Source organism: Mastomys coucha, unplaced genomic scaffold (genome assembly GCF_008632895.1).
Source record: "Mastomys coucha isolate ucsf_1 unplaced genomic scaffold, UCSF_Mcou_1 pScaffold20, whole genome shotgun sequence".
Lineage (NCBI taxonomy): Eukaryota > Metazoa > Chordata > Mammalia > Rodentia > Muridae > Mastomys > Mastomys coucha.
Window position 1 is genome coordinate 130,419,763 of NW_022196903.1, and position 11,236 is coordinate 130,430,998.

At 38.7% G+C, this 11,236-nt stretch overlaps 1 protein-coding gene and 1 long non-coding RNA gene across 3 annotated transcripts in view; one reads left to right on the top strand and one right to left on the bottom strand.

Annotated features, from left to right (window-relative positions):
* The window catches only part of Atf7ip (activating transcription factor 7 interacting protein), an 86,641-nt gene that overhangs the window by 6,464 nt on the left and 68,941 nt on the right, over positions 1-11,236 (top strand). Inside the window, exon 1 of one of the 2 annotated variants that reach the window (XM_031383672.1) lies at positions 8,650-8,987. The exons of the other annotated variant lie outside the window; for it this stretch is intronic. Coding sequence (XP_031239532.1) covers positions 8,971-8,987 — 17 coding nt within the window. The 5' untranslated portion in view covers positions 8,650-8,970. Of the gene's footprint in view, positions 1-8,649; positions 8,988-11,236 lie in introns of those variants that run through there. 2 annotated transcript variants of the gene reach the window in all.
* LOC116099720 overlaps positions 584-11,236 on the bottom strand; it is an 11,381-nt gene continuing 728 nt past the window's right edge. Inside the window, exon 2 of the long non-coding RNA XR_004122358.1 lies at positions 584-675. This is a non-coding gene — a long non-coding RNA (uncharacterized LOC116099720). The remainder of the gene's footprint in view (positions 676-11,236) is intronic.

Genomic DNA, 11,236 nt, shown 5'->3' on the forward strand with positions numbered 1-11,236 from the left:
CTCTCCTCCCTTCTGTTTACTCTCCCGCCCTCTTCTCCCGCCCTCTTAAACCTTCCTGCTTCCTGTCCCTTCCCCTCCCACCTCCAGAGTGCTGGTTTGTATCAGCATTGTAACAGACTTGTGCCTTCCTGTCTGGAGGTTGAACACATAGTTGCTTTCATGCTAGGCAAGCACTCTGCCAATTGAGCTACACCCCAACTTCTTTTGTTTTGTCTTTTCTTGTGTTTTTGTTGCTGCTGTTTTGTTTTTGAGACAGGTAACCTTGGCTGGCCTGGAACTTCTTAGGTACTTCAGGCTGGCTTCAAAGTCACAGAGAACCATTCTCTCGCCTCCTGAAGGCTGATTAAAGGACAGGCTTTGAGACAAGGTCATGGCCTATCACACAGTCTGCCTACAAAGTCATCCTCCTTCTGCCTTGTCCTCTCTGCTTGTGCTCCCCTTAGATCCTCAAGTCCAATTCTGGGAAACATGATGGAATGATACAAGTAATGATTTGTGTCTTATGTCCTTATAATTTTCTCCTTCCCTATCAGATTTAAGTGATTTAAAAGTTGGAAACTTGTCGAGGGTGTAGCTGAGTTGGCAGAATGCTTGTTTAATGTGCGTAAAATCTTGGATTTGATTCCTAGCACTGCATACATCTTGGCATAATCTTGAACACCATAACCACAGCACCTGGAAGTAGAAGTAGCAGATACATTTTAAGTATAGTTAGGATAACAGGAGACTCATAAAACATTCAAAGATGAATCAAGTAAATGAAAGACAAAAAGAACAAAGGCAGAGAATTTTTCTAAACAAGTTAGAATACAGGAGCTGTTGTAGTTTGTGTTAGGATCTTGGCAACTACCTGGTGCCTCTGCAGTCTTTTTCTTTCTTTGGTTTTTATGTTAATGATTTTTGCAGTATTGGGTATTAAACCTAAGGCCTCATATGTGCTAGGCAAGTACTCTAATAGTGAACTCTATTGCTATCCTTCCTTTTCCTGAAAACAGATTTAACATCTATGTGGTGCAATAATAGAGTTAGACAGATGGTTCAGTGGTTAGAGAATGTATTGCTCTTTCATAGGACCCAAGTTTGATTACTAACATCTACATCAGGTGGTTTAAAATTGCCTGTAGCTCTCCTTTTGGGTATGTGGTGGCCTTCTGCATTCACATTCATGCATGCATACATGCATGTACAAAACACTCCAAACACCCCCCTACCACCAAATCTTTATAAAGCCCTAGCAGCCAAGGCACTTGCTATATGTAAGCTTGGTAACCTAGAACTCACTTAAAGTTAGAAGGAGTTAACTGACTCAAGTTGTTATCTGACTTACACATGTGTGCTGTGGAATATGCCCTTAACACATCATAAACACATGTGTGCTGTGGAATATGCCCTTAACACATCACAAACACATGTGTGCTGTGAAATATATACCCTTAACACACCTTAACACATCATAAACACAAGTGTGCTGTGGAATATACCCTTAACACATAAACACACATGTGCTGTGGAATATACCCTCAACACATCATAAACACACGTGTGCCGTGGAATATACCCTGAACACATCATAAACACACGTGTGCTGTGGAATATACCCTTAACACATCATAAACACATAATAAAATTGTAAAAATCCTTATGGACAATAGTCTTGATTTTTTTTTTTTTTTTTAAAAAGATATTTATTTTATCTATATGAGTGTACCATTGCTCTCAAGACACACTAAAAGAGGGCATCACATCCCATTACAGATGGTTATGAGCCATCATGTGGTTGCTGGGAATTGAACTCAGGACCTCTGGAAGAGGAGTCAGTGCTCTTAACTGCTGAGCCATCTCTCCAGCCCGACAATAGTCTTGATTATACAGATAGAATTTAAATGTTTTGAAAAGTAAGTTAGAAAATAGGCCGGGCGGATTTCTGAGTTCGAGCCAGGGCTACACAGAGAAACTCTGTCTGGAAAAACCAAAGGAAAAAGAAAGAAAGGAAGGAAGGAAGAAAGAAAGGAAGAAAGAAAGAAAGAAGGAAAGAAAGAAAGAAAGAGATTCTGGTTCAAGAACCCACTAAAGACCAAACAAGCCGCATGATTATTATGGTCCCTAGGTTTACAGTGAATCTCTTCATGATGAAAAAAAAATCAGTTTTTTTCAATAGTAATTTTATTTGCTAGTCCAGAAAGTATATTATCATTGAAGATAACTATGTTCACCAGTATGCTACCACACAGAAGCCTCTTACTGAAAACATATAAATTGATTTATAAAAGTAAGAGATGGTCTGTGAGATACCCCAGTGGATAAAGCTGACTGCTACCAAATCTCATGAGTTCAATTCCTAGGACCCACAAAGTGGAAGGAAAGCATTGACTCCTGCAGATTACTCTCTGACCTCCACACATAAACTACCTGTAGCATGGGCTAGCTTCTGTTTCCCACCCCAAATGAAGGGGGGGGGAGAAAGAGAGAGAGCCTCCTCTTATTCAGTGTAATCATTTTGAACAGTATACTACAGAACTAATCTTAAAATGTTTCTGATAATTCAGCTTATTATCTGTAAGTTCTTTTTGAATACATTTATCAACTTAAATAGGGCTTTAACAAAATTGTCTGCTTTGTATTAATATTAATATGAAAATCCTGACCATCTATGTCAGAAAAAATATCATTCGATATTTTAATGTTTGAATGATAGTTTGGCTGGGTATAGAACTTTAGGTTGAAGTCATTTCCCTTTGATTTTTCAATGGAGAATTGTACACAGGAAGCACATGTTATACACTGGAAAATTTTCTTAAATAATTTCATTGGTGATATCTTCTGTCATTTGGCCATTCCATTTTGAGTTTTTGTATAGATACTCCATTTTCTCTCTCTTCATACTTTGTCTTTTGTTGAAGCAGCTGTCTTCAAGTTCATCAGGTTTTTGTTTTATTTTTCTTTTCCTTCCCTCCTTCCCTCCTTCCCCCTCCCTCCCTCCCTCCTCCTCCTCCTCCTCTCTATCTCTCTGTTCTTTCTTCCTTTCTTCCTTCCTTTCTTTCTTTCTTTCTTTCTTTCTTTCTTCCTTTCTTTCTTTCTTTCTTTCTTTCTTCCTTTCTTTCTGAGATGGGGTTCTCTCAGTAACCCTGGCTGTTGTGGAACTCTCTCTGTAGTCAGGGCTCTCCTATAACTCATCTGTCTGCCTTGGCCTCTCAGAATGATGGGATTAAAGTCATGTACTACTACCACCTGGCTGAATTTTTCATTTCTTATATTAAATTCTATTTTTCATTTCCTGCTTATACTAGTCTGTTCTGGACTTGAAAGTGTAACTTTTTTCCTTCATATAATAGCTTTTATAGTGTTCTTCTTGATGTGTAATGTATTGCTGATGTGTAATGTATTGATAAATATTTTTTGGCATTTGCTTTCTGTCTTTCATGTTAAAGGCTTGATTGAGTTCCTTTTGGGGGGCTATTGCATAATGTAATGTGATAGAAGTCAATTGAAATATCTAAATTTAGATAGATTTAAACTTTTCTCTAGTAAGATTTTGGGGTGTCATTTTTGGTGAGCTCCTCCAAATGTCTTGGGTTTTGTACTGGTTAGACACTTACTCTTTCCTTTTTGTAAGTTTGTGCACATGTATATATGCACACACTTATGTGTGGGAGTACATATTAACATGTGGAAGCCAGATGGCTTAGGGTTAGCATTAGCAGAGGCCAGTGTCGTATGTCTTCTTCAATCACTTTTTATGTGTTTTGTGTGTGTGTTTGTTTTTTTCTTTTTGTTGTTGTTGTTTTTTTTTTGAGATAGGGTCTCTCATTGAACTTGGCGTTTTCCAATTCAATTCCACTAGCAGGCTACTAAGCCCTGGAATCTTCTTGTCTCTGCCTTCCAGCCCTGGGATGATAGGCCCATGGCCTCACAAAGAAGATACTGAGGAGCAGATTTGTGGCAATCATTTTACTGCCATTTCCCCACAGAAGGTTTCCATTTTTATGCATGGAGAATATAATTCTGATTCATAGAGGAAGAGGATTAAGAGTCTCTTCATTCAGTCGGCACTGTCAGTTTCCAGTGTTTCTCTTCCCTCTTCCCTTCCTCTTCCTCCTCCTTTTCCTCCCCCCTCTTCTTCTTCCTCCTCTTCTTCCTCCTCCTCTTCCTCCTCCTCCTCTTCTTTCTCCTCCTCTTCCTCTTCTTCCTCCTCTTCCTCTTCTTTCTCTTCCTCTTCCTCCTCCTCCTCTTCCTCCTTCTCCTCCTCTTCCTCTTCCTCTCCCTTCTTCTTCCACCTCCTTCCTCTTTGGCTGTTGTTGCTGTAGTTGGAATCCAGCTCCTTGGAAATGGTACACAAGCCCCCTCACAAAACTACAATGTTGCTGACCCTCTTACTATCTTTTCTTTTTTCTTCCTAAGACAGGGTTTCTTTGTGTATCCCTGACTGTCCTGGAACTCATTCTGTAGACCAGGCTGGCTTCGAACTCAGAAATCTGCCTGCCTCAGCCTTCCTTTTACTATCATTTTAATTGGAGGTCTTATTTTCAGACCTTGTTAGATTTAGGGAAAGCCAATGTTCACTGGGCTGTTTTTGGTAAGGGCAGCTGGAGTCTTTGCCGCTTGCTCCTCATAGCTTTGGCCATTGGTAGAGCCCCCTTTCCATTCGTTTTTTAACTAGTTGCCAAGTGCTTCTTGGAATCTGTCTTCAGCCTTCCAGATCTTTCTAGCTATTTTTTTTTTAAAGATTTATTTATTATTATTATAAACGAGTACACTGTAGCTGTCTTCAGATGCACTAGAAGAGGGCATCAGATTTCATTATGGGTGGTTGTGAGCCACCATGTGGTTGCTGAGATTTGAACTCAGTGATCTTTGGAAGAGCAGTCGGTGCTCTTACCTGCTGAGCCATCTCACCAGCCTCCTTTCTAGCTATTTTATCTTACTTTCATTTAAAGAAAAGAAATTACACCTTGGAAAAAGGTGTAATTGGCTAGGAATAAAGCTCAGTGGTAGAGCGTTTTCCTAACATGGGCAAGCTAGGGGTCTGATCCCAAGCACAGAGAGACACAAACAAAAACAAAAATAAAACAAAACAAACCCAAAAAACCAACAACCCCCCAAAACAAACAAACAAACAAACAAAAAACCCAAAAAACAATTGTCTGTAATTTCTGTAGGATTAAGGGAATGGAATGAGAGGTGGAGAAATGAGGTATCTTCAGTTTGTATCTTATTTTTTTTAAATTACAAGCTTACTCTATTTTATGGAGTGGGTCATGTGTTTTATTTAATGGGTGTGGGGGGACATTGAGGCACCTGAGAGACTTGACTCTTGCTGTCCACTGTTTGGCCCCAGGGATTAAACCCAGGTTGTCAGGCATCCTTGCACAAGTTTTTACTGAGGCTGCCTTGAGGGAGCCTAGGACGGAGCCCTTTGATTCAGGTCCCAGAAAGCAAGAGGGCCCAGCTCTGTGGTTTGTAATCCCTCAGGGGAGGGAGGGTCAGGGCCTCCAGAAAAGGAAGGGGTGTGGGCTACAAAGTGGGAGGCTGTACTTAGAGTGTGTTTAGGATTTGGGGCAGTAATCTAAGAAATAAAATGAAGTTCCGTTGTGTGAGTTATAACCCAGAAAAGCTAGAGAAGCAGTGAAGAGCTAGTTTGTATGTTGGAGACCTTTTATGTCTTTCTGAAAGTAGTTTTCAATAATTTACACACATGTTATTCTACTAATGTGGTAAATAAAAAATAGAGTAGTTGACTCAAGTGGATTTCTAACCTCATTGCTACTTGTTTAGTTCTTGCAAATGATTATGTTCTCTGGATATAAAAGTTGGTGATTTTAACGCTTGTTTTCAGGGATATCTAGACTCTTGGTTGTAATATGTCTTTATCATTTACAGATTCATTACACCAGATTCCTAGAGCAGGGCCATCCTGCTTGCAGGTTGTAGTTGGGACGTGCCTGCATCACTGTCATGATGAGATGAGAAGACTGTGACAAAGTGTGCTACTTTCTCCTCTTGAGAGAGGAAGTGTGAGATTGTTGAGGAACTAGTTACCCAATTACAAATTTTTCCAAGTCATTTATTTTTACAAATAAACAATGTGGCTTTGTAAATGATCTCACCCAAAATTTCCTAAAAGATTTCTTGTGACATTAAGTTAAGCCATGTTAGACTTAGAAATATTAATGGAATTTAAAAACAAATAATCAAGTTATATGTGAAAATGTCATAATGAACTCTGTTATATTCTAATTAAGAAACCGAGTGTAGCACAAGTCTAACCTGAGGTCTGCCCTGAAACCTACTTTGGAAGGAGAGAACTGACCTTTGAAGCTGGTGCCCTGATATCCATGCACAAGGCACGGCATACATACGTGCTCCTGCATGCACAGACACACATAATAATAATAATAATAATAATAATAATAATAATAATAATAAATAGTAGTAATAAATAATAACAATGACAGCAACGGTAATAATACAAAGTTGAAACAATATTTCTATAGCTGTTTTAGAACTCAACTATTCTACTCAACTACTCAGACACTGCAGACCCTTTCAAAACACTAAAAATGGGAATGTGCTGTATAAAAGGTATCTTTCCCTCATTGACCTCTGAACTGCAGTCTTATAAGAAAAAATTAGGAAAAAAAAAAGGCATTACAAGTGAAGGTTCACAAAATGCACAGTTTTCTGAGTTTTTGTGTTAGAAGCAGAATAACGAGAATTTCAAAGTACTATATGAGTTGAGATGGTTTTATTCTATTGAATGGAAAAATGATATTCAAATGGGAGACAAGGTGCAGTTTCTGACCTTACATGGTATGTGATGAGAGTGTGTTGAAGTGTGGTCAGTGTAGTGGAGATAAGAATTAGGGTCTTGAGAGCAGTTATCCCAGGTTTGGGTGATGGCCACAGTGAGGAGAAGAGGTTGGTGGTAAGGAGAGGACCGTTAGTGATAGTTCTGAAAGTTAGGTGTTCTAGCCCACGTCTGTTAATCCAAGACTTGGGAAGGCTGAGGCATGAGGAATGCTACACGTTTTAGGCTAGTCTAGACCTAAGGAGTAAGACTCTGTCTCAAACAAACAAAACCTGTTGAATCCAGGTGAATCGAGACTAGAATTTATCTATTGAGTTGAGTTGTTTTTCTGGGACGTGGAACAAAAGGTATGAGCTGTGACAGACAGTGGCCTGACAGTCTCCTTTCTTGTTTTTATTAAGAGGAAAAAACCAGTATCTAAAGAGGTTGGCTAAAGCTGTATGGCTGAGTGTTGTACAGCTAGGTTATTTTTCAGCTTTTATTAAAGTTTGTCTGTTTAGTCTCTGAGCCTGTTTTGGATATCACAGATTGGTGGTAAAGCCTGCCGTTAGACTCAGTAACAGTTAGATAGTAGCTAAGGTTTATCAGGTTACCTAGTTTTTGGTTGTTTTGGATATCACAGATTGGTGTGGATTCAGGGTTTTAGTTAGTGAGATTGTCTCAAAAAATACAAAATAAGGGTTGGTGTAATACTTCAGTGATATGAAGCATGCATGTAGTATGCTCAAGGCCCAGGCTGGATCCCCAGACTGTAATTTGATATGGCTTGGATCATGTGTAACTTTTATTTTGTTTTTTTGATACAGCTTTTAAGACAGTTTTCACAGACATTATCCAGTTCATCTTATGTCTCTTTTAAGACTGAGTAATTAAAAATTTTTATGTAACATATCAAGCATATATAGAAATAGAATGAGATAAGGAAGCAGGTGAATTGTCATCTCTTGTGGCCAGTCCATGTCTGCCACCTCTCTTATACCTTCAACAGTTGTAATAGGTACCCACATTTAGCTAGCACAGCACAGGATAACTGAGCTTGAACACTGTATGCTGAAGAATGGAGGCCTGGCTCCAGAGCTGCTGGGGCCGGGGAGGGAGGCAGAGCTGCTGGGGCCGGGGAGGGAGGCAGAGCAGGCCCTTTGTGAGCCTTGGGGTCTTTCTTCTTTCTGCCAAGGCAAGTTTGTTGGGAGTGTTCTCAGATGTGCCTTGATTATACCTACCCACTTCCGGACCAGGTTGTGCCCTTTGTCCTCCCTGTCTCCCCTTCCCAGGGAGTCTGCAGTCCGTCTTCATTGACTTTATACTAGCACTACAGTACCAAAGCTTTGGTAGCTTTGTGTACCCTGGGAAGGAGTGTACTTGTGACATTCACACTACAAAGAGATGTTTAATTTTATGAGAAATTATTAAAATATGCTTTGTTGCCACCTTAGTTTTTAAGACTGTATCATTCCAATTAAAACATGTGGTTGTAAACTCTAATCATTCTGCCGGATTGAGCATTTTTGAAGCTTAGATTTTGTCAGAAAATTTTAATTAGCTTTTTAAAATTAAAATTAACGTGATCAAATGAATATAGGATTTAGACAGATTTGACACTCTTCTTGTGATGGCCGTGTTCCATTAAAGGTAAAAAGGAAAAGGTAAATAGAAAAGAAAAAAGGGGTCTTGATGGGGTTCCAGGGTTTGACTTTCTCCTCCCTTTTTTTCTGGACTGAAATGGAGGCTTTCTTTCAGGCAATTCCCTGGGGTTTGCTCTGTGTGATTTGGCTCTATCTCTGTTACGGCTAATACATGGCCTGGATTTCAAGTTGTTTGGGATCGGAATGTGCACAGACTCTGTATTGCAAGTCCGGATTCACAGGCATTTTGTTGCAAAACTGGCTTGCTGTCTTCTGTTTTCTTTTCTGTGTCCTAAGTGGCTGCATTGTTTGTTGCAGTATATGCATTAGCTATCTGTGTTCAGTTTCTTGCAGCCTGACAGAGTGGGAGGGGCTTGCTTACTCCATGGCTGAGTCTCCACTGTGAGCTCCTTACTGCACGTTGCAGCCATCTTAATTACACTTTTGTGCAACTGAGACTGTGCAGCTGTCTCAAAATGGCTGCTGCCCACTCTCTGTAGCTGCTTAGGCAGCAAGTATGCCTGCCAGTGAAGAGACTTGTCCATGCACCAGGAGCTGAGGTAAGAGCCAGGGAGCTTCTATCTTTAAGCATTACAATTAGAAAACAACAGAACATGACCAGGCTTGTGTAGGAAAGAGAATTTGCTTGTGAAAAAAAGTTGACATGTTTACTAAGACCTGTAAGTTAGAGAAACAGTATGTTGGGATGGTGAGGTCAAAGGTTAAATTCCTGTGATTTCTCACCATTTTGTTGTCATTGCCAGAACACTTGATCACCACATGGGTGCTTTTTTGACCCATGCCGAATTTAATGCTCCTTGTGTATTTGATAATTAACCATTAGATATTTGTAGAAATTCAAACAGTATAAAGAGTATTTTTTAAGAAGCCATAAATTAGCCTTGTTTAGAAAAGTTATGATTTTCTGACTTTTAAAATGAGGTTTTGTATGGCAGTTTTATAAAAAGAATGGTAGTTTGCTATATAAAGCATAGAAAAAGATAATACTGTATTTTTTGTATTATATGCTTCAGTGCTTTCTCACATGCTGCCTAATTATAGTAAAAATATTTTATATGTTTTATATATATAATATATACATATATGTATATATTGTGTCTTACTATTTTCTTAAGTTACTTTTTGGTTGAATTGACATTTGGATTTTAAATTTCAGAGTAGTTTCACATGTAGACCTTTGTACTTGTTTTTTAATCTAATGTAATTTGATACCTAGAGAGCTAGAATAAATATTATTTTAGGTAAGTGGCATTATTGTGCATATTTAAAATTGTTAACACTAAAATTGTAAATTTGAAAAAGGTTTTTAGCATTATAAAACAGAAATGTTTGCTAAACTACTGTAATATACAATTTCATGGTTACCTAGCAAATTGGAAGAATAATTTGTTTCTTTCTCACCCTCCTTCCCTCTCTCTCTTCTTCCCTCCCTCATTCTATCTCTCTCCCCTTTTTTGAGCCATGATCTCAGTGTGGCCTGCTGTTGGCTGTGTCTAGTCTGCTAAGTAGGTGAGTGAGGCTCCTGACTTGCTCTCTGCCTCACCAGTACTTGGATCCTAGGCTCGAGTGTTGCTGTGCACATCTAAAGCAGGAGTGACGTTCCACTCACGTCACTCAGGGAGAAGAACAGTTCTATTTGAAGCAGTGCTTAAGATGTAGTAGTTACTAAATTATTTTCTGAATGCTCTTGTAGACTCCTGCTGCTTTGCTAATAGAGGAGTTTAAATATATTCTTGACTGATAAGATAGAGAACGGTTAGTTATGTACGTTTTGATAGAGGGACTTTTATTTTTTATTTTGTAACCCTTTACACTTCTCGATTTTTTTTCTCTCCTCTGTTTCTGTGTTTATCTTTAAAAAACAGTGTCTCATATAGTATAAGCTGGCCTTTGAACATTTGTTCTGTGGCCTGTGGGCTGGCCTTGAACTTGTAATCTTCCTGCTTCAGCCTAACAGAATTAGAGGCAAGTACCACCATGTCTGCCTCTAAAGCAACTTCTAAAAACAGCAAATAAATTTCTGCAAATTAAATTTGTAATCACATGTGCCTATGTAAATTTGATTCATGAGCTTGTGATCCAAGGATGAGGCAGATTCCTCTTTTGATTTTTCTTGAAGATCTATACTGGAACATTAGAGCTGGTACTTAATAGTTTAAGATTGCTGCCTTATCATGAATTTTAATTTACACTTGCTCTTGCTTATATTTTTTAAATAAAACAATTAGTTTTTTTGTAGTTTAAACTCAAGTAAAATTATGAATTATTAATAATTTGAATGATTATGATTAGTTTATATAAATCATCCACCTGTGTGCATTTGCCCCCAGAACAGAAACAAGGCGATGAGTATGAGATTGTTCTGCTGTCTGTAAGCTTGTACTCAGAGTGTGGCAGGAGTGGGGACTGGCTCCCATCTCTATCACTTTCCTTTTCATGTAGGAGCAGTAAGGATCTTGGTAGAAGGATGGAGGAGGGGAGCATGTAATATTTAAAATATGTGTATTTGAATAAAATGCCATAAGACAGCCATTTGGTTTTTAATGTGGTGGAAAACTACTGATAAGGTTGAAATGATGGAGCGGTTTATGCTGGCAGTCACTTTCCTTGCCTTCTGTTGCTAAGTATATTGTTTACTCTCATGCTATATAAGGTTATCTATCAGTTATTCTGGCTACCTTAGAATATTATTGCTAAGTTTTTCATTCCCATTTCCCAGTTTTACAGCTTGTAAGCATACAGTAGACCTCGGGTTGTTGTTCATTGGTGGAGGGTTTCATTCCCATTT